Source organism: Phocoena sinus, chromosome 4, assembly GCF_008692025.1.
Source record: "Phocoena sinus isolate mPhoSin1 chromosome 4, mPhoSin1.pri, whole genome shotgun sequence".
In the NCBI taxonomy this organism is placed as follows: Eukaryota; Metazoa; Chordata; class Mammalia; order Artiodactyla; family Phocoenidae; genus Phocoena; species Phocoena sinus.
In genome coordinates, this window is record NC_045766.1 from 23,639,620 (window position 1) to 23,662,182 (window position 22,563).

At 45.9% G+C, this 22,563-nt stretch overlaps 1 protein-coding gene across 1 annotated transcript; it reads left to right on the forward strand.

Annotated features, from left to right (window-relative positions):
* Positions 1 to 341: 341 nt before the first annotated feature.
* CHST2 (carbohydrate sulfotransferase 2) lies at positions 342 to 2,663 on the forward strand. Its single transcript, XM_032631500.1, has one exon. The coding sequence runs from the start codon at positions 484 to 486 to the stop codon at positions 2,074 to 2,076; it is 1,593 nt and encodes a 530-aa protein (XP_032487391.1). The 5' UTR covers positions 342 to 483; the 3' UTR covers positions 2,077 to 2,663.
* Positions 2,664 to 22,563: the final 19,900 nt, after the last annotated feature.

The window sequence follows — 22,563 nt, forward strand, 5'->3', positions numbered from 1 at the left end:
GGGCCCGGTGAAAGTTTCCCTTCCCCAGCCGCAGGGCGCCCGCTGCCGCAAACTCTGCCCAGGGCTTGGGCTGCCAAGTTCCTCGGCCCCCTCGGAGGCGCGCGGACCCCGGGCGGAAAACAGCGCTCGAGAAGGCGGGGAACGAGTGACAGCAGGACTGACCGCCGGGCCGTGCTCCCGGGCCGCTCCGGGGAGCGCCCGCGGCTCCAGGTTAGCGGGGTAGCCAGGCAGACCCGAGGGTGGGCGTTAATTAGGGGGAGGAGGATTGGGGCGCACGAGCTTACTCCGCTTCCCCTCGCAGGTCCTTCTCAGAGCCGCTGCCATGGGAGAGCCAACCCTGGGCGCCGGGGACCAGCCGCCGCTGCTGCCGCGCCCGCCTCGGAGTCGCGGCCCAAGTCCCAGCGCCCGAATCCGGGCCGCTGCGTCCTCCTCCCGGGTTGCAGGGCCGCCTCCGCCACGCTGCCGGCCCGGGTTGTGCCTGTGATGAGTCGCAGCCCGCCGCGAGCCCTGCCCGCGGGCGCGCCCCCCCGGTTGCTCGCGGCCGCGCCTGCCGCCGGGCCGCGCGCCTTGCTCCCGCCGTGGCCCCGGCGCCCGGGTCGCCGCTGGCCCGCGTCCCCGCTCGGAATGAAGGTGTTCCGCAGGAAGGCGCTGGTGCTGTGCGCGGGCTACGCGCTGCTGCTGGTGCTCACCATGCTCAACCTCCTGGACTACAAGTGGCACAAGGAGCCGTTGCAGCAGTGCAGCCCCGACGGGCCGCTCGGTGCCGCGGCGGGGGCGGCCGGGGGCGGCTGGGGGCATCCGGGGCCTCCTCCGGCCGTGCAGCCCCGCGCACACACCCGCTTGGACCCCCGTACCCCATACCGCTCTCCCGTCGCCCCCGTCCGGGCGGCTCCGGCAGCTGGGGCGGGGGCGGCGGGGGCCGCAGCCCCTCCGGGTAATGGCACTCGGGGCACCGGGGATGGCGGGGACAAGAGGCAGTTGGTGTACGTGTTCACCACGTGGCGCTCGGGCTCGTCCTTCTTCGGCGAGCTTTTCAACCAGAACCCCGAAGTGTTCTTCCTCTATGAGCCAGTGTGGCACGTGTGGCAAAAACTGTACCCAGGGGACGCTGTTTCCCTGCAAGGGGCGGCACGGGACATGCTGAGCGCTCTCTACCGCTGCGACCTCTCTGTCTTCCAGCTGTACAGTCCCGCTGGCAGCGGGGGGCGCAACCTCACCACGCTGGGCATTTTCGGCGCGGCCACCAACAAGGTGGTGTGCTCGTCGCCACTTTGCCCCGCCTACCGCAAGGAGGTCGTTGGACTGGTAGACGATCGCGTGTGCAAGAAGTGCCCACCGCAGCGCCTGGCGCGCTTCGAGGAGGAGTGCCGCAAGTACCGCACTCTGGTCATCAAGGGCGTGCGTGTCTTCGACGTGGCCGTGTTGGCGCCACTTCTGCGCGACCCGGCCCTGGACCTCAAGGTCATTCACCTGGTGCGGGATCCCCGCGCTGTGGCCAGTTCACGCATCCGCTCGCGCCATGGTCTCATCCGTGAAAGCCTGCAGGTGGTGCGCAGCCGGGACCCCCGAGCGCACCGCATGCCCTTCCTGGAGGCCGCTGGCCATAAGCTGGGCGCCAAGAAGGAGAGCATGGGTGGGCCTGCAGACTACCACGCCCTTGGCGCCATGGAGGTCATCTGCCACAGCATGGCCAAGACGCTGCAGACGGCCCTGCAGCCCCCTGACTGGCTGCAAGGCCACTACCTGGTGGTGCGGTACGAGGACCTGGTGGGAGACCCCGTCAAGACCCTACGGAGGGTGTATGACTTTGTGGGGCTATTGGTGAGCCCTGAAATGGAGCAGTTTGCCCTCAACATGACCAGTGGCTCAGGCTCCTCCTCCAAGCCTTTCGTGGTGTCGGCACGCAACGCCACGCAGGCCGCCAATGCCTGGCGGACCGCCCTCACCTTCCAGCAGATCAAACAGGTGGAGGAGTTTTGCTACCAGCCCATGGCCGTGCTGGGCTACGAGCGGGTCAGTAGCCCTGAAGAGGTCAGAGACCTCAGCAAGACCCTGCTCCGGAAACCCCGGCTCTGAGACGGGTTCCCGGGAGACCAGACTCCCTGTGGTGACACCCACAGAAGGATTGTGGTGTGTTTCAACAAAAACAGCCCAGATCCAAACTGAGGAAGCCCACACATTCTGTTATAGATCCATAATATAAATAACCACGCAGGCACTTGCTGTCAGTGTTTTGAGTCATTGAATTTCAAGGAACAGCCACAATACACACATCTCAGAAAAGGCAAGGCTTGAAAGTTTTGACCCGCCGCCCTTCCTCTTCTCTCCCCTGCCTTTTCTCCCTTTTCCTACCCTCTCCCCTACCTGCCTTCCATTTTGAAGTGGGATGTTGATTAAATCAAGATCCAGTAACCCAAATCTTGTTTCCAAAATTTTCGTGGTATCTGTGAACACGTAGAAGAGTCATTTGGATGTCGGGGGTAGGGTGGGAGGTGTGGGAGGGTGGAGAAAGGGGAAGTGGTCCAGGAGCAGCAAAAGCCCCACTGGGCACGCTAAACCAAGGAGGCATTCTTCTAAGTAGACTTTTGTGTAAAAAGCAAAGGTTATATGTGAGTATTAATAAAGAAAATAATAAATAATATTCTTTTTTATATTTGCCTCCATTACTTTGGATTTGCCTGTGTTCCTTGTCCTGTGCAGCTTCAGACAGAATCTGCTTCTCCTCCCCCCACCCCCTTTTCCTGTCTGTTTCCTAGAAAACAGCTAAGATGGGTGGGAGCAGCTTCAGACTCCTTGATAAGAGCCTTGGAGTCCTGTTCTCCCATGTAAATCACAGCCTGTCAGGTGCCCAGGAATGGGGACAAATCTTCAGATTCTAAAGGCAAAAACCAAGCAGGGCAGTGGAGGAAAAAGCACAGCGCTACTTTCCTGTTCCACTTGGAGCACAGAAAGGAAGAAGCAACCCCTTGAGGATCTGAAGGCATTCGGTTTTGATTACCCTTGAGTTAACACTGGGAAACCTTGAAGCAGAGACCAGTGTTTTGGTCCTGAGGTTAGTTCGGAAAAAGGATTTTTTAAAAAAGAGAAGTATGTAGTTCAAAAAACTTCTGATGATAAGAACACAAACCTCAAAAATTAGCGTGAACGTTTTGTTGGCAACGGTAGCAAGTTCTTTGGTTAGAAAAGTGACAGAAGTATTTGAGTTTGGAGCGTTTTTCTGCCTCTGACACAGTCCACGGAGGCATATGAAAAGGGAAGTTTGATCTGGGAACTGTAAGGGCACCCACAGGTTATCCCCCTTATTCCTGGCTGCCCACCCAAATTAGTGCAAAAGAGAATGTGAATTTATAATGGTTTACTTAGGTTGCTTGTGGGGGTACATTGCTTTTCTTTTTATGTTTTCTGAAAATTGCAAAGAAGCTACGTGTTGCTGACAGTATAAGTCTTCAACCAAGAACTTCTTTTAGATATGAAAATAAATTATAGGAAAGAGGAAATGACAATGAATTATGAGTTTGTATGTTGGATTTTGAGATTTGGTATTTTCCAGGGAAAAAACCATTGCAGTTTTCCTGTAGTGGTAATGGTGTTGCTGCTGTCCTGAGCCCATTTGTACTGAAGGGTTCTGCAGAATGTTGTGTTATGATAAGAAGTTACGAAGCTAAATAGGAGCAAGAGAGTGTAGTTGTATATTACATTAAATACGATACAAGTTCAAGTTCATCATAATTTTAGTTTACTGTAATTTATTGTGAGATTTGTGCAAGCCAATCTGTACAGGTTAAATGCTGAGGATTTCATTTTAAGGCAAATATAATGAAAAGGAATATGTACATGGGAAATACTTTAAGTATAATTTTTATTACAATGTGAAATCTGACTACACTTAAGAATTCCGAGAGTTTAAAAGCACAGAGGTTAAAAAAAGGGATGTATTTAGCAGTGGATTTTATAACACATTCTAGAATGGTTATTTCTTAATTTACTAAAATTGTTTATAGTAATTGTGTTGATTAATCCAGATTACAGCTATAACACGTTGATCATGGTTTCTATGATATTTTCATGGTAGCGCCTATGCCGAATTCAGCAGCAGTAGAATATTTGTAACAACTTTAAGAATACTTTCAAAGTAAATGAACAAAATAAATATTAATGTTGGATGACTAGAGATGAAACAGGTTTAGCGGGAAATTAAGGCAGCATCATTGAAAGGCAACCACTCTGAATTAAAGAACCATTTAAAAACAAATTTCATGTGGCATTAGAATCAACTCGTTTCACTTAATCACAGTAAAATTCACGCTTAGCGTTTGAGCGAAGGATTTTTAGGCAGTTGAATTCATTCTTCTCTCTGGATAGCTAAGGACTTTGATTGCATTGAAGTGGAATCACGATGATTTTGGATCTTGTATTTAAAAAATGTGAGATGCCACGTAGAGGCTTTGTAGCCTGCAGCACATTCACGGTCTCTGCTCCAATGAAATTTTAAGCTAAACGCCAACAGTTCTCCCCTTGCTGTGTTTGAACGAGGTTTCCGCCCATAATATCCTTGTTTTGTAGCAGCTGCCTTCTCTCCACTCTGCCACTCCTGGGCTCGGGAATTTGACAGGGTGAATTGTTGCTCCTGGAGATTTGTACCTCGCTGCATTCTAGGAAAGCGAGACAGGTGTAGTTCCCACAAACAGCCAAGATCGTCATATCAGTGAAGTCTGAGAAGAAGAGAAGCAATTTTGGGTGTTAATTAGCTTCTGTCAGCCCCTGGAGCAAGCAGACTTGTGCCACAACAATTTGTGACAGAGCCTGTGACCATTTCTGAAGCAGCAAATGTGAAGGAGTTCCTTTCACCGTTCCCAACTTGGCAATATGGCCATCAACAGGAGGACATATTCTTTAGAGCAGGTTATCAGAATGATTTTTATTTTCAAATTCTGCTTGACTGATAGCATGCCTGATTTACCCCATTGACTTTGGAATCCCTTTGTTAATTAGAAAGCTCTATTTGTAAAACAAAGTCGACTCAGTGCATTTAGCCAACAAATATGAATTTGGAACAAGGGCAGCAGCTCAGGCTGGGTGCTTGAGTTTCAGGGAGCTCAGGGGCACTCAAAAGGCCTCATTCAGACTGACCCGTGGGTACCCTGTGGGTGGGCATGGGGGCAAATCCTGTACCCTTCAGTGTCTACTACACAGTGGGTACTTGATAACTATTTATTAAGTGAGTGAAATATGTAACTATCCAATTTTGAAAGTGCTCAGAAGGGAAAGAGTGGCAAAACGAGTTACCTGTTTGGAGAAAGTGCCAGGTTGTTCTTCAAAGTTTGCCGAAGAGAATGGGCCTTAGGCTCTATTTAGATGTGGGGCATAGGCACGAGGAACACCTTCAAGATTTCCAGGAGGATCTGTGTTTAGTTCAATATTTCCCGCCGATGAATTAGAATTTCTGAACGTGGAGAGGTAGACGTCTCCAAATGAGGAATTCTATTTTTATTATTTGTTTTTCCAACGGCATGAACAAGATAAAAGGCAGGGATCAGAACGTGCCGGCAGAATAAATGCTGCCCTGGTACCTAAGGGGTGTTTTCATGATTGCAGAAGCCTGTGATATTTATTTATGGTTTCGAGTGCTGTGAATTTCACCCAGGCAGAGAAGGGTTACTTGCAGGAAGTGAGTCCTATTGTGGATAGTGGACGAGACAATGGCTGCCTGTCCCCACGCATCCCCTGCCTGGCCGTGGCCCGTTCTGTCCAGGATTGCTGTTGCACACTGGAGAGTTTGAAATTACTGTGAATCTGAGTGAGGCCGTTAAGTGAATATTCCCTCGGTCTGAACAATGAAATAAACATGGTGTTGGAAGCCCAGTCTCTGGAGATGACTTCAGAAAGACTAAGAGGGAAGTAAAAAGGCGTGTCTTATCTGTAGTCGTGAATAAAGATGAGGTGTCACTTTACCACCCTCCCCCGACCTCCTTCCCTTCCCTCTCTACACACAGCACACATGCCCGCCTGCACATACAAGTGTGTTTGTGCACTGTCTTGAGGTCTGGAAGAGAGAATGTTTTTATACCAGCTAATGGGTGTGTGGGGAGGGACACTTTTTGATCGCAGGCCTCTGAGAACTCGTGGGCGATGATTCTATCAGAACCAGTGACAGTTCCGTATCAGGATCCAGTGTGGACAGGTAGAAAATGACCGTTGCAATCTGCAGAACGGCTTGAGGTAGGTGATGGGATGTCCCAAGGTAAATGCACAGCTTATAGACCCCTTTTGTCACTCACCTTGAGAAGGACCCTTTCAAATCTGTCACGGCTAATAACACAGTTGGTTTCCATACCTTCCCTTCTTTCTGGCAATCCAGCTGCTACTTTTGCAGTTCAAGTACAAGCCACTGAGCTGCTTGGGTATGGGCTCTGGTACAAGTGTTTGATAATTGAAATTACAGGGCTTGACTTTTATTACATCTGATACAATTCTGCACACCCTTCATCAAATTATGCTAAGGAAATGGTTCAATTCTGAATAACACATTAAGTTTGTAGAATGGGAAACTTTATGAACCAGTGTTGGGGGTGGTATTGTTTATAAACTTGAAGGAGCCTTGAAGAAATAGGGCCTGTCTGTATACCTGGCAGGATGAGAGAGGATGGCCAAGGCCGAAGCTTAACTTTTGACGAAGCCAGTTATTTGTAATCAGACATCAAATGTGTTCTGGGGCTGTTTGAACTTTCAGGTTGGTGACAGTCACCCTGCCAAGTAAATGACTGTGAATATGATCACTGGAACCAAAAGCTATACTCAGAACCATTCAGTAATGGCTCCCATCCTGAGTGTGTAGACAGGGCTTGATAGAAATTCACCTTGAGGCAGTGAATCCTCGAGACAGGACCAGCTACATAATTTGTGGGGCTCCGTGCAAAATGAAAAGGCAGGGCCTCCTGTTAAAAAATTCTTAAGCATTTCAATTCTGCAGTAGCAGAGGATTAAATCAAGCATGGGCCCTTCTGAGTGTAGGGCCCACAAACTGTACAGGTATTTACCGTGAAGCCAGTCCTGCATCCAGATACAGAAACGAAATGCTTAATTATAGGAGAGAATAAATAACAGTGGCCTACAATTTCTTGGAAAGTGGCTGCAGGGTATCGTGTGTAACTATAATTAAAGCACAGACATCCTAGCGAGACAAGTGCACTCTGCGTGATGGAGTTCTAAGGAGGCGAGTGTGCACATGACAAATAACCCTTGATGACTGTAGCAAGTGATTGACAAGGCCCTCTGAGTCATCAGTTGGGCTTGAGACAACTTGGGACCAATCCTGTTCAGGATGGATATTGCTTTATTAACTTCCGGTCCTGATTTTTCTTCCCTTGTAGCTAACTTGTTTATTCTTTTTGTTTGTTTTATTTTGTTTTCTTCCTGTCTTCCAGAATTCTTTTTATGAAATATTAAAATTTCAAACTACCACAAGAACTAGTCTCTTTATGTTAATTTTGTCTAGTGTTCATCAAACCCATTTGATCTGAGTATTTACTTCTTAAGTTCAAGAAGTTATTTTCTATAACTTTATATAAATATAAATGTATAAATATATATATAAATAAATAAATAAATAAATATATAGCCTGTGGCGTCAGGGGGATCCTTCGGGCAAGAACACGTCAGATAGTCTTCCATGAGGATGCAGAGCTTACCTCCTTGCCCTCAGCGTGGGGATACTAGCAACTTCTGCTGACAACAATATTTCCTTCCTTCTGAAACTACTGTGGGACTCTCTGCATTTGCTTCGTGTATAATAGAGAGGGAGAGTCTATGCATAGAAAAACAGAAGGTCAAGTTACAATGAACGCAAGGAGTAAAGGTGCAGGGTGTGCTAAGCCAACAGCTAAGCCTCCTTATTGTGCCCAGTCTGTTTGGCTAAGTTTATTTCATTATAAGTGTGGGATGTCCCGCTCTTCTCTGGGGAAATTTCTCTGCCCTCTCTTACCCTCTCCTGCCTGCCATTTCTTCTCTACTTTGTAAATTCCTACTCATTATCTAAGAGCCTAGATATGTTTGAAGCTTTTATTTATCAGCCCTGCTCCAAGATGCAGACGTGTCTTTCCGTCTCCTATTCCCTCTGACTGCCTCGTGCATAGATCCATCGGTGTGTATCCCTGCACATTGGGATTCTTTGTTTATAATCCACTTCCTCTTCTAGTCATGGTCCTTCGAGAGGAAAGAAACTGGATCCTATCTGTGTGTGTGTCTCCCCAACACTGAAGCAGCATCTTGCTCGTAGGTCTTTAAAAAGTGAGTGCTGGGGACTCCTCTGGTGGCGCAGTGGCTAAGACTCCAATGCTCCCAAAACAGGGGGCCTGGGTTCGATCCTTGGTCAGGGGACTAGATCCCACATGCATGCTGCAACTAAGAGTTTGCATGCCACAACTAAGGAGCCCGCCTGCTGCAACTAAGACCCGGCACAGCCAAAAAAAAAAAAAGTGGAGTGCTAAATAAAAGAGATCACCCAAGAAGCCACCGCAGCAGAAGGGATTGAGGGGAGCAGACACTGTCAGAGGCTGTTGAGTTGGGATGTGACATTCCACCATGGTCTGAGCTTCATATGTGTGCCAGACAGAAGGCGGAAAAAGCCAGACAAATCAATACGGACAAAAAGGAATTCCAAAAAGTCCTGTGGAAGGCCTCAAATGTGGTCTTTCCATATTAATGTTTGAAACAGGAACAATGAATTGGAGCCCCCCAAAGAAAGGTAACAACTGAATTACAGTCAATAGAAATGATACAATTCTTTTGGTCCTACCCATGCACGTAATATGTATGTATTCTTTTTACATATTAAAAAAATTTTAATACAATTTTTAAAGGTTACTTTCCATTTACAGTTATTACAGAATACTGGCCCTATTCCCCGTGTTGGACAATACATCCTTGAGCCGACCTTACACCTGATAGTTTGCCCCTCCCCCTCCCCCACCTCTACCTGCCCCTCCCCACTTGCCTTGCCCCACTGGTAACCACTAGTTTGTTCTCTGTATCTGTGAGTCTGCTTATTTTTTGTTATATTCACTAGTTTGTTGTATTTCTTAGATTCCACATATAAGTGAGCTCATACAGTATTTGTCTTTCTCTGTCTGACTTACTTCACTTAACCTAATGCCCTCCAAAGTCCATCCATGTTGCTGCAAATAACATTCTTTTTTATGGCTGAGTAGTATTCCATCGTGTCTATCTGTCTACCTATCTATCTATAGATATAGAGATATATACAATGGAATATATACATACACAATGGAATCTATCTCTAATATAGATAGATATATACACAATGGAATATATATATATATATATATATATATATATATATATATATACCACAGTTTCTTTATCCATTCATCTGTTGATCGACACTTAGGTTCCATATCTCAGCTCTTGTAAATAGTGCTGCTATGAACATTGGGGGGTGCATGTAGAAATGATACGATTTTTAAGGGCCCACTAGGAGAATGTATTGCGGTAATATAGGCTGAGCCCGTGTATTTATTTTGACATGTGGAGCTCATCACTGGTATGATCATCTTTTAACTTTTTCAGGGACTGGAAAGGTTTCAAGGAACAATGTGGAGGTCTGAATATTACATTTCCATTTTCAGATGTCCCAGTTACTCTGGCAAACTCTTATTCTCTCTAGGACTGAACTAGCTCCTGGGAGGAATTAAAATATTTGATGTTCTCGTATTCGTGCTCAGCATCTTTAGATGAAGCAGGGTATTATGTTATTTCTTGCTAAAAGAAAAATAGAAATGAAGCACATTTTCTTTCTGAAAGAAGGGGCATTCACATTTATAGTTCTTAGCCCTGTTATTTAACCAGCCATACTTGCTGGTGAGACCAGTATCCTTCCAGGATGTGAGCTCTGAGTGCACTTTTTTAGGTTAAGTCTTCATTTATATTTTTACATTTCCCAAGTGACTTCTCGCTGTGTTGTGCTTTTTATAACTTTCTATCACCATTTTAGTTTCACTTTCAAATGCCCTAATTGTGATGGTGATAATAATACTAATACTGTCATTTACCCTTTGTAGAGCATTTGTTATGTGCTAGTCACTGTGCAAAGTACTTTATATGTATGATTCTATTTGATTCTCATAACAATCCTATGGAATAAGTATTACCGTCTCCATTTTTTTCTTCCAATTTTATTGAGGTGTAATTGACATATAGCACTGTACAAGTTAAATATGTACAGCATAATGATTTGATTTACATACATCATGGAATAATTACCACAATAAGTTTAGTGAGCATCCATCATCTCATATAGACACAAAGAAATAGACTTTTTTTTTTCATTGTGATGAGTGTCTCCACTTTACAGAAGGGAAATATAGGTTTAGATGCTTAATTTTCCTCAGGTCACGCAGCTATTTAAGTGACAGAGCCTCTTTCTTTTTGCTTGGTACATGAGAGGTCACACTATTTCCATATAAGGGATACCAACAAAATAGCAAAGCTTTTTATTCCAGCCAAATGCTTTCTGAGAAATGCTTCCTAAATGCTGGAGTCATTATGCCTTCAGCCAGGGAACAGGTGTTATCAGTATTGTTAGAGATGCGTTTTTTACAGCAGAAAGAAAGAAGCAATTGTTGGTCAGAATTCCTCTTCGAATGACCTTTGTTTAGCAAAACATGTAATAGGCCATTTTGGTGGTGGGAAGAAGGCGTGGAAAATCTGAACAGGAAATTTGGGGATTGGAGAAAGAGTTTGAAAGGAGAGGGGAAGAGGTAGAGGGAGGATACAAGCAACACGACGGGATGCTGGAGCCCAAGGAGGGGACCCTGCAGTGATGTTCCTGGAAGAGAAGGGAATGGCCAGTGACAGGAAGAGCCATGTTCAGCCTGGAGGTATTTGCTTTCCTCAGCTGCAGTGTGTAGTAGCCTCTGTTACTCCAAGCCTTCAGCAAGGCTGCTACATGCTTTGCCTTGAGTGGGTGGTGCTTTGCAGGCTGAAGGGATCAGAATAGTGCCACCCAGGATGACATGGGGTGAAAAAACTACAGGAGGTGAAAGGCAGGGAGGCAATTGCAAATTCAGTGGAAGCAGGAACTCAAGCTAGAATTGGCCTGTGGGAGTGTGGGCTTACCCCAGGACTCCCTGGAGGCGTTGGGCAGGGAAGGAAATTTCTCTCCCACTGTGAGATGGGGCTTTAGGCAATCTTATTTAAAATTTCAAGGATGAGGTGGTGTGAGAACTGCTCAAGGAGTAGGGATGTCCAGGAGGTGGATATATGGCTTGTGACTCTAAGGCTTTGCAGGTAGGGACTCAGTGGGCAAGTGGAGACCTAGCAAAGTTAGGAAATACTGGCATGTCGTAAAGGTTGATGTGATAGAGACAGCTCAGTCAACTACAGGTGTGGAAATCGAGGTGCAGAGAGGCTGGAAGATGTCCTCTGTGTCTCTAGTCAGAGAAATTGCACAAACTAGAAATCACAGCTCTTGGTTTCCTGACACATCCTTGCCCTAAGACTTATTACCTTGGCGCCTACCAGTTTTTTGGCCACTCCAGTGTTTCACAATATCTCTATAGAATGTCTGGGAATCAGAGAAGTGCCCTTTGGGATTCTGGTCAAGTTTTAGTAGGAGATGAGGTTGAATCCAAAGCAGAGAGCTGAGTTTCTGGGTGGTCTGCAAGTGTCATTCTCATAGGCACCAGTCAAGGTTCTTTGGTTGAAAAACAGACTCAATTACAGTAAGCAAAACAGGAAATTAGCTGGAAAATATATTGGGAGGCCACAGAATTGAAGAACAGCTAAAAAGCAAGGCTGGATACACTGGCTTTCTTGTTTCTTTCTTTTTTCCTCCCTCCCTCCCTTCCTTCCTTCCTTATTTCCTCCCTCTCTCCCTCCCTCCTTCCCTCCCTCCCTCCCCTTATCCCTCCCCCACTGCCCCCCACTCCTTTTTATTCCCTCTCTCCCTCTCCCTTTCTCTCTCTTTCAATTGCCTTGCTTCACACATTCAGAATTCAACGTCTAGGAAGAGAGAGTTGCACTGGCTGAGGTTGGGGCACCTGAGCAGGGCACCTTGACTGACAGTCCCACTGAGGCAGGAGATAGATGGGCCCCAGGCTGAGCAGCTGAAGTCTGTCCCCTGTGGACAGATACTCCAAGATAAAGATAATGGCGGGAGCCAGGAGGAGATGAGTCCTGCCGAGATAAAAGATAAAGAGACGACATATTTCTCATTCTGGAGGTCAAGGAGACCTCCTGACTACACATGCGCAGAAAGGCTCCTTGGGGGTCAAAAAGGGAGGGGACACCATCCCATAATAAGTGGTGTCAACCTTCCCACAGGCCTCTGTGCTGGAATCCATCTTGGCTAAGAGATGTGTGTGCACGGGGTGGGGGGACCCTGAGATAAACCAAATATGGACTCAGAGCCAGGCAAAGCAAGATGATTGGCCAGGGGAAACCTGGCAGAAATGCCCCATATAAGTGATTCAAACTACCACAAATCGTGACTCTCTCTCTGAGCCCGCCGGTGTGTGCCTATTCACAGGTACTTTTTCCCTCCTAATAAACACTTTACTTGTTTTACTGCTTTCTGTCCCTTTGTTGAAATTCATTTCTCCAAAGCAGACAAGCCAGGGCCTTGTCACTAGCCACCGGCCCTTGTGGTCTAGTGGTTAGGATTTAGTGCTGTCTCTGCTGTGGCCTGGCTTCAATCTCTGGTTGGGGCCACCGCAGGCCGAGGCCACCTGAGTTCGCCACCATCCTGCACACAATGTGGGAAAGTAGTTTTCCACAAGAAAATCAGGGTGCAATGATCAAAAGTAGGTGAATAAATTCCAGGTGGCCTTAAACCAAGAAAAGTCTTCTATATTCATTTATATACTTTCTTATTATCTCCTGTTGCCTTGAATAATTGGGACCAATCTTCTTCAGAGCCCACTACACAAAAGGTGGTTCGCTTTGCATTGCTATGTTAAAATGTGGGCAGTGATATACCTTATTAGTGAATTGGGCAGCCAGGCTCGTCGGATGTAAATAAGAACATTCACTTATTTAAGTGATGGGGATTAATTCAGGTAATGAAATTCATGTAGACAGTGCATTTTGTGATGTGCTTCCATTCAGGTTTTAATAATAACGCCACCTCACACTTCTGTAATGCTTTGTAGTTTACTAAGTACGACAGGTATTGCTGGTTTCCTACCCACTATCCATTATCCCCTTCTTTCTTACTCACAGAATCTTGGGAGGCAATGTGCTCGGCTAAAAATATTTCCCAGTCTCCCTTGTGGGTAGGAATGATCCTGCGACAGCCAGTGAGATGTAAATGGAAATCTGCTGGGGACTTTTAGGTAAGTGTCGTGTTTCTGATTGAGACAGAACTTTTTCTTGCCTGTTTTGTCTTCCTACCTGCCTTCTTCCCTTTCTCCCTTCCTGCTCTCCCCCCTCCTTTCTGTCTATCTATCTGTCTGTCTCGAGTCTGGAAGGGGAGACTCTACACTGTGGCTGAGAGGTGCCCATGAAGGTAAAGGCCACTTGCAGAAAGACAGAAGCCAGGGATGTTGATGAGATCATGAAGTCACCACACCAGTTATGGACCAACTGTGTTGTAGGAAAAATAAACACCTCATTGTTTAAGCTGCTGCCGTCCAATTTTTTGTTACTCACAGTCAGATACAGTCCTAATGAATACACTGAATATTCTCACTAATACTTTATTAGATTATTGGGAACTTGCCACCACCAGGCAGAAGTGGGATTATGATCTATCTTCTATAGGAGGAGGAACTGACTCTCAGAGAGGCTAGTGGCTCACTCAAGGTCAAAGTACACAGAGTAAGTGTCAGTTTTGAGGTCCAAATTAGTACTCTTTCCACTCAGCCGCTGGTTCTCACCTGTCCTTTCAGCCTACTTGGTGGGGAGGATTGAGGGCCAGCCTTTGGACAACTGTGTGTGTGTGTGTGTGTGTGTGTGTGTGTGTGTGTGTGTGTTTGCCATGACACTGGCATTTAGTGGGCTGGGAGCAGTATTGCTGAATATTCTGTTGTGCACAGGACTGTCCCAGGTAATGAAGCATGGTCCTGTTCCAAATGCCAACAGTGGTTCCTTTGAGAAATACTGAGCTAAATTAAGCCAAAGAGAATTATGTACTTACTGACTCAGAACCAGCGATAAAGCTGCCTGATAATGATACTCCATAAATGTTAGGTGATAACGATATCACCACCATTTAAGGCGGTGATGAATTTCAAGTTTGCATGTTTCTATAGCTACATTCTGCTGCTTTAGGTCAGGTGTAGAAAAGATGGCTGATTGGATGATGGGTAAAGGATAGGGAAAAAGTAGCAGTCAGGAATTCTTGAATCCTATATTTCTAAGATGGTGCAGTTGTTCTCAGTCAAGGGCTAAGGAAGTTGTGTGGATTGAAGGTGAACACGTTAAGGCGATGAAAAAGTCTAGGATATCAGATAGGTTCCCAGCGTGGACACTCAAATCATGGATAATGGTGGTCTAGGCCGTGGTCGTTGATCTGGGCGCTCAAATCTTCCACTTATCCCTGGTGATTGAAATTGACACTGTCCTCTTCTACAACTTGCTTAGTCTCTTCACGTCCCAGTGCACAAGCTAGCTCATTACTGCAACTCTATGTTCATGCCTGTGGAAGCTTCTGTTCCAGCTTACACCGATGCCTCCTTTCTTTGAGGACAAATAAAACACAGTATTTTGTATTGGCTTTAAAATATTTGATGTGTCATTCTGGTCTATATTCCAGTTTAACTCTAATCTCGGAAACAATTAAACCAGACTTTTCACTTCTCATTTCCTGCACGGAAAGTAATGAATGAAATATTTCTGGAGTGACTGAACTACACCATTGCTGAGGTAGAGGTGGAGCAGTGTCGTGTTAAAGGCCCCCAAGAAACCAATCAGCAGTCTTTTCCAGATTGGGCACTGTGTGTGCTTTGCCTGTGGCTGGTGACACACACACACACACACACACACACACACACACACACGTGCGCGCGCGCATGCGTTGTCAACAGTATTTATCAGGTGCCAGTGTTTTTCTCTATGCACATGCTTCTATCACGCCTCTGTTGTGGTGACTGTGGCCTTTTGGCGGCCTGGCATCCAACCGCTGATTTTCTTTTGGGAATCCGTGCGTCCTGCTCTTTTGATGCATGTGGTTCTGCTGGGGCTAACTCCACCCTAAACACTAGTGTTTGCCATGGCGGAAGTCTGACTTCCCAGGACACAGTGATCGGTTAAGTGTTGAACACGTGACCCAATTAGAGCCAATGAGATACCTTGAGATTTTTGCTGAGATTTCTGGGATAAGCGGGCACTCTTATTAAGAGGAGAAGAAATATGGACTGGTAACCACATTGCCTCCAAGAGAAAAGAGCCAAACCACAGGAAGCAGAGCGAAAAGACTGAGAGAGAGAAACCAGGTACTGGTGGAGAAAGAGAAACTAGGTATTCATGATGTCATTTTAGCCCTGCATCAAACCAGATTTGAGGTCATCTCACCCGAGCTTTACAATTCTAGGAGCCAGTTACATTCCCTTTTCACTTGAACCACTTTGGATGGGTGTTTCTTGCTTGCGATGCAAAGAATCCAAACGACGGCTGAATTTTCCCAGAGTGTTTTAAGCTGTCTCTCTTATGACACCAACTTCTCAAAGGCAGGGCCCCTGTCTTATCTTTGTATTTCTAGGAGAAGGCACAGTGCCTGGGGCCTGGAATGCCTCCAAACCATGTTTATTTAATTGTGAAGGGAAGTGGGGTCCTCAGGACGGTTGCATCAGCCCCTCTCTATCCTGCCAGATCGGAATCTGCATTTTAATAGGCTCCCAGGTGATCGATGTTCACATTCAAGTTTGTGGCCGACCTATAGGCAATTTCGCTTTGCTAACATTCAGCCTGGAGTGGTTCTGTACGAGGAGCACCATCGCAGTTCAGTAATTCTGGCTGCATGCCAGGCATCTTGCTCACGTCCATAAATGTATAGATGAAGATGCTCAGAAAGACAGGAGCAGCATGCGTAGCTGGTCCAGTCCCATGGAGTGAGGGATGTGAAAGGCCCCCATGGCTTCACCATGGATACCTGGATCCCTCCCTGCACCGCATCCTGGCCACCTGTCAAAGGACCAAACATTTGTTTACTTATGAATATGTTAACAACCCACTAGATTTTTCTTGATTTCGAGAGCCTGAAGAAAGCTAATTGAAACCTGAATTCTGTCACAGTCTAGGGAATACTACACGTTAAAATGAATTCCGGGCTTCCATCCTGCAGCATCTTAGCCATGTGGCTGACTCCAGAATTTGATTTTGACTCTCTTTGAGTGTGCATTTTTAGAAGGACCAAAGGCAAACAAGCATTGTATAAATAACAGAAAAAATGACGGATATTCTCATTTCTTAGCATGTTTTCAGTTGATAAGAAAACTTGACATAACAGACCCTCTATAGATGCTGGTTAAAAATGACAATGTCAATCTTGTTCTATTTTTCTGATTTCTGCTCACCTCAGTTAATAAGAGTATATTTCTACCATAAGACCCTTACACCCAATCATAACATGAGTCTCGAGTAAATTTAGAGTCTCATCTAAGGGTCATATATGCATGCTTTACACATATGTACATGTAATGTAAATAATGTGCATAACTTTTGATTAACACAGGGCAGAAAGAATGAGTCATTTCTTTTCCGTAACTTAAGAATTTGTTTAAAAATGGCTGGTTGGAGACTTCAAGCTGGGGTTAGGCGAGGAACACAGTCATATGCTTCCTGGCTGCAGTTTGCTCTCCAGGACGAGGAAGTGATGACTGACTCAGCATTATCCCCAGGGGAGACGTGGTCCTGGCATCGCCATTGGCAGTTGCTCTTCAGAAATAACTTCAGACTTTTGGCTTTCGTTGCTCAGTGTAGAGTTGAGAGTCAGCTGTGGATCAGTTATCTGGGCTGCCGTGATGTGGTGATGTCTGAGGCTAATATCTAAGGACTTCCAGGAGTTCCTAATGGCCTAGAGATGACGCCCTAACCACTCTGATGAGAGCTGCCCAGCGTGGTAACTTACATTTTAATATCCAGCATGTTACTCATCCTTCGTTTCTTTGTGGCAGGTTAAGTACCTTCATTTCCACAATGTTTGCCGGCCAACATTGTTTACAGCTCCAATAAATGGTAGAGAGCAAAGACACCACAGCCTAAACACGACACACTGCGGAGCACACTCAACCGGCCGTAGCCTGGAGGAACACTTATGGGGTAAGAGCTCAGGACAGTTGGCCACACCAGCTCTGACTGCTAAGGCTGAAGCCTCAGAGTGTGGGGAAAATCAAGATCGTGGCAATAGATGGTTATGTATACATTATATCCTTTTATCTATATAGATACATACATGTATATGCTTGTGTGTATACATGTATTTTAAAGGAAGCCATTTTAGGGACGGACAGCACTTTAACATAACAGAGCTGAGCAAAGAAGGGGAAAACACCCCCCTTGGGCTTGAGTGCACCTCCCAGGTGGTACCTAACCTAACAGCTTAGGGCCTGAGTGTACCTATCAGCCAGCTGGTGCCGGCAATGCCTTCTTCCTACAGGAGAGGTACCAGCCCTTTTAGATTTGCCCAACTGGTGGTTGGTTGGTTCACTTTTCAAAAGCAACTTTATACTGACAGTGAATGGGTAGAAAAGATCCTCCTGCCTCTGACCTTCAGAGGATGGTAATAATTTGCTGACCTCAACTGAGTGTACTGTTCTGGCCACTGTGCTATGCATACATGTCATCCACCCAGTGAGCCTCTAAGGTAGCCACTTCTCTTAGCCCCATTCACAGACAAGGCTCAGAGATACAGTAACCTGCCCGTGGTCACACAGCCAGTAACCGGGAGAGCCGGCAGTCTCAGCCCAGAGCCCAAGATCTTACCATGCAACTCTTTTTCCCAGTTTAAGAGTTTGTAGTTGTTCTCATTTCAGACCGACATAACTACCTTCTAAGTTGAAAACCTAGAATAGACCTAATGATCTGCCACAAATAGGAAAACATCACACAACTCCTTCTTTACGTGTGGGTAATTATGGAGGGATCTTTGTTTTTGGCTTTTTCAGGCTTTCTTTTCTTTTCTTTTTCTTTTTTTTTTTAAAGAAAACTTCAAGTTGTTTATCCAGAGACCCAATTAGGATCTACTTTCCTATTTGAATCATCATCATCCCTATTTTGAATCAAATGAACAGTTTGCATGGAAATGTCCTATCTGGATGCAAGAGGAAAGCAATTATTTCTGTTTTGGTGCCATTTAGAATCAGCTGACAAGGAATGATCTAGGAGGACTTATTTACGTGTTTTCTTAATCAGAGGTGTGAGCAGGGGACTTCAGTGACCCCATTGTAAATAAAGATGCACAGTGAAAACTTAGTCACAGGTGGATGTTGGCTTTTTAGAGATTGAGTCCTCAAGTCATTATGAAAATATCCGGTGACGTTCTGAGCAGGTTGAAAAAAATATTGCCAAACCTGTCATCTTCCACAGCATTATGTACTTAAAAATAAGGATAAAGACATTGCCTGTGTGTGACAACTGTTACTGTTTCATGTCATAGCTCTGTGTTCACAGACGGGAGACGGCCATGGAGCACAGATTTGGTTATCCAAATCGCTCTGGCCTGTTGAACAACCAGTTAGAGGCAAGAAGGTAGGGAGATTTTTATTTTTTTTCAGTACGCGGGCCTCTCACTGTTGTGGCCTCTCCCGTTGTGGAGCACAGGCTCCGGACGCGCAGGCTCAGCGGCCATGGCTCACGGACCTAGCCGCTCCGCGGCATGTGGGATCTTCGCGGACCAGGGCACGAACCCGTGTCCCCTGCATCGGCAGGCGGACTCTCAACCACTGCGCCACCAGGGAAGCCCAGTAGGGAGATTTTGATTAAGAGTGGTGTTATGGGCTGGTGACATCACAGACTAGTATGGGCTAAGGACCCAGACTGATGTATGGGCTTATTAACTTCCTCGAGAAAGAGTTCTTGGGTTTTCCTTAACTTTCCTTGAGTATTCAAAGAAAACATTGTATCTTTGGCTTCTTTACCCAGGTGGGAGGTGTCTGATGAGAAGACATTGTCATTGACCAGCTGGGGACCATTCTGATCCCTGTTTTGTTATTGATCTTCTATCATCGGCAAGAAAATTAAAGGAGATGAAAATTCTGCTGCAACCCAACATTTAGAGGGCTTGATGTCTAATACTGAAAGAACTCTTCCTCACAAGAAAAAAAGGCAAGCCCTCCATTGACAGACTCATGTTCAAAACTCTGATTTGGGGGTGAGGGAAACGGCGCTCAGGGAGGAAAGGACGGTGAGCCGGGGTTCTAAGCCCGGTAGTAGAAGGAGAGTTAGGATTAGGTTTAAGATTAGGTTTCCTTCACTACAGCACCCTTAGCAATCGGTAACCTTCTTTATTTTTTTTTGAATACATAATTGCACGAAGGAGGAGACAGAGCAGAAGCACATTGTTCCTATTCCCAAAGCTAAAGCTAGAAACAGAAAACAGTGTTGAATCCACAACCCAAAATTTTGACTGGAGGATGTTGCTAGCTGTGTTCTTCTAGGACTTTCCTTTGGTTTCCCAGAAACCCGCAATCCCTACTCTGTTCAGAGAGATGCCCCAGACCAAGGGATGACCAGGCTTCCAATTTCCTTCTCTGTCTTGCTTCCAAAGTAGTGATTAAAGGTAGACGGCTGGGAGGAGTGAATGAAGGACCCTCCAGTGAAACCTTTAAGACACTCACAAATGGTAAGTTTTTATTCTTCCATCTGAGCTTATTATTTTTCTCTCTTCCCCTTTGTTGAAACTTGGACAGCAAACAGCCTAGAACTGTTGATATATCCTTCGCTCTCCTACCTCAAACAAAGCAAAACAAATATTGAATCCACACACATGTATTTAAGACACTGATTTGGGACTCATGGAAATGGTATCAAGCAAGGACGTTTAGAGTTTTGGTTGAAACGCCCTTTCTCCTTGGCTCATACAGTTTTGTGTACAGCTTGCAGGGCACCGAAGGAATTAATCTGGAAAAAAAAAAACAGTCAAAGGCTTTTAACATGAAACAGGCTTTTCATGTTCATAAGCCATCTGTGCTGTGACCTCAACCAGCAGAGTCCTGATGTTGCCACCTGAATGCTCCTTGCCCAGGAAGCGAGCCTGTGCTGTCCTGAGCTAGAGACGGTCCCCAGTCTGGCTGATTTCACGGAGGGAGGCATTGGTGATGGGGCTCTGTCGTCCTCCAGGTCAGCCGGATGGAAACAGGAGTCGGGAGCAGGACAAACATTCCCAGGGTCCTGCGGGGCCCACAGCATCTGGATTCCTTTCTTTCTTAAGCAGTGGGTCTGATTTCACTGGTATCTTCTCTACTACCTGCCTGGGCCCAGGGTGGTTATGTTCATGCCAAGAATATTCTTCCACTGGGCAAAGCAACAGTGACTTGGAAATTCAAATACAGATTCTCAAAAGTATATATACTTAATAATTCAGCAGAAATTTAAAGCATTGTAGTGTGCAAGGGACACAGACAAGCATATTCTCTGCCCTCTTGGAGTGTACATTGTAGTAGGAGAGACAGACTAATACAATTTAGGTACAGTGTGACAAGTGCCACTGTAGGACAAGTTCAGGGACAGTGAAAGACTTGCACGGAGGGAGGAGGACCTAATCTCTACTGGGTGGTGATGGGGGTGCTAGAAGTCTTCCAAGAGGAAGTGACGTCTCTTCAGGGGTCTGAAGGGTGAAACAGGATTTTCTAAAAGGTGTGGGGTTGAGGCCAGGCCAGGGCACCAGGCAGACTGAACAGTGGGTGCAAAGGCCTGGGAGAAGTGGAGTGGTGCTGGCGTCTAGAGTGGGAGAGATGAAGCTGGAGAGATTGGAAGTCCGGCTAGTGGCTTCCGAATAGCATCATCCTCTTCATCTACAGTAATAGAACCACCAAATGCTAGCAGGGCATATGGCTGCCCAGAATAAAGACTACATTTCCCAGCCTCCCTTGCAACTGGATGTTGCCCATGTCTAAGTTCTGGCCAGTGAGATGGAAACAGAAGTGAGTGTATATCCTGTTGGCTGTGCCCTTAAAGAGTGCGTCCTTCCTCCTGCCCTTTCCTGCTTCCTGTGGGCAGGAATGTGAATGAGGTCATGAGACTTCTGGGAACGGCCCTGACCCAAGGGTCCTGTTCCTGGAAGCATCTTACAGTTATGGGCCGCTCATACTCAGATGACTATGTGAGAGAAGAATAAACTTCTCTCTTATTTAAGTTACTGGTCTCTTGGGTCTCTGTGACAACAGCTGTATTTCTGTTCAAAATAATTCCAGAGGGAAGCTGTGCTAGATGTTTCTTTCTTCCATTTGAGTAGCATGCCTTATTGAGTATCTGCTCTGTGGAGGGACCATGTAAAGCTGGAGTTACTGAGGTCACCACGCTGGACAGAGTGCCCACTCCCATGGAACTAGACTCTAGTGAGGCTGTTTGTAAGGCTTGGCAAGCAGAATCGTAATAATGATGATGATGGAAAGGAGTATGATGGTTAGAGCAGCTAACATTCGTCAAGAGTTTTCTCTGTGCCAGACACCATGCTAAGTGCTTTTCATGTTATGTTATGTAACCCTCACAACGGCCCTATGACCTACCTGCTATTATGGCCCCATTTTGTAGATGGAGAATGAAGAGGTTAAGTACCTTGTTCAAAGCCCCATTAAGGAGTTTGTTCTCTATTTGGAGAGCAGTTGGAAGCAGGGTGAGGTCTGAAACATACGTGGGTGTAAATAGGGGTGGCCAAAGGTGTGGGTTCGGGTTAATAGGTTAATGCAGGATTTAGGCTTGATCTAGACCTTGCTCTTTCAGGTCACTGCTGCCTCCTGTTGGTGGCTGACTCCTTAGCTCTCTGCCAGACCACACAGTTTAGTCCCTACAAAGCTAGTTGCCCCCTGCTTACCAGCTCCAACCACAACCCCAATGGGAACCATTATAAACATTTTATCTTTTAATGCTTAATTTTGAAATAGTTTCAGACGTACAAAATGTCACAAGAATAGTACAAAGAATTTTCTTATCCCCTTCACTCAGATTCCCCAAATGTTAATATTTCACATAGCTACAGTAAAATGATAAAAACCAGAAAATTAACATTGATGCCATACTGTTATGTAATCTAGAGACCATATTCACATTTCTCCAATTGTCCATCTAATGTGCCTTTTCTGTTCCAGGATCCAATCCGGGATAGCGTGTTGCATTTAGTTGTTATGCCTCCTAGTTTCCTTTAATTTGTGACAGCTTTCTCCTTAGTCTTTGTCATTCATGACGTGGACCTTTAGTGGAGAGTACTGGCCAGCTACTCTGTGGAATGTTCCTTAATTGGATTTGTCCAGGTTTCATGATGACTGAATTCAGGTTATGCGTTTTTGACAAGAACATCACAGAAGTGGTATTGTGTCCTTCTCGTGCAAGGTATCAGGAGGCACTTGAGATTGATTTGTTCCGTAACTGGGGATATTAACTTTGAAAACTTGG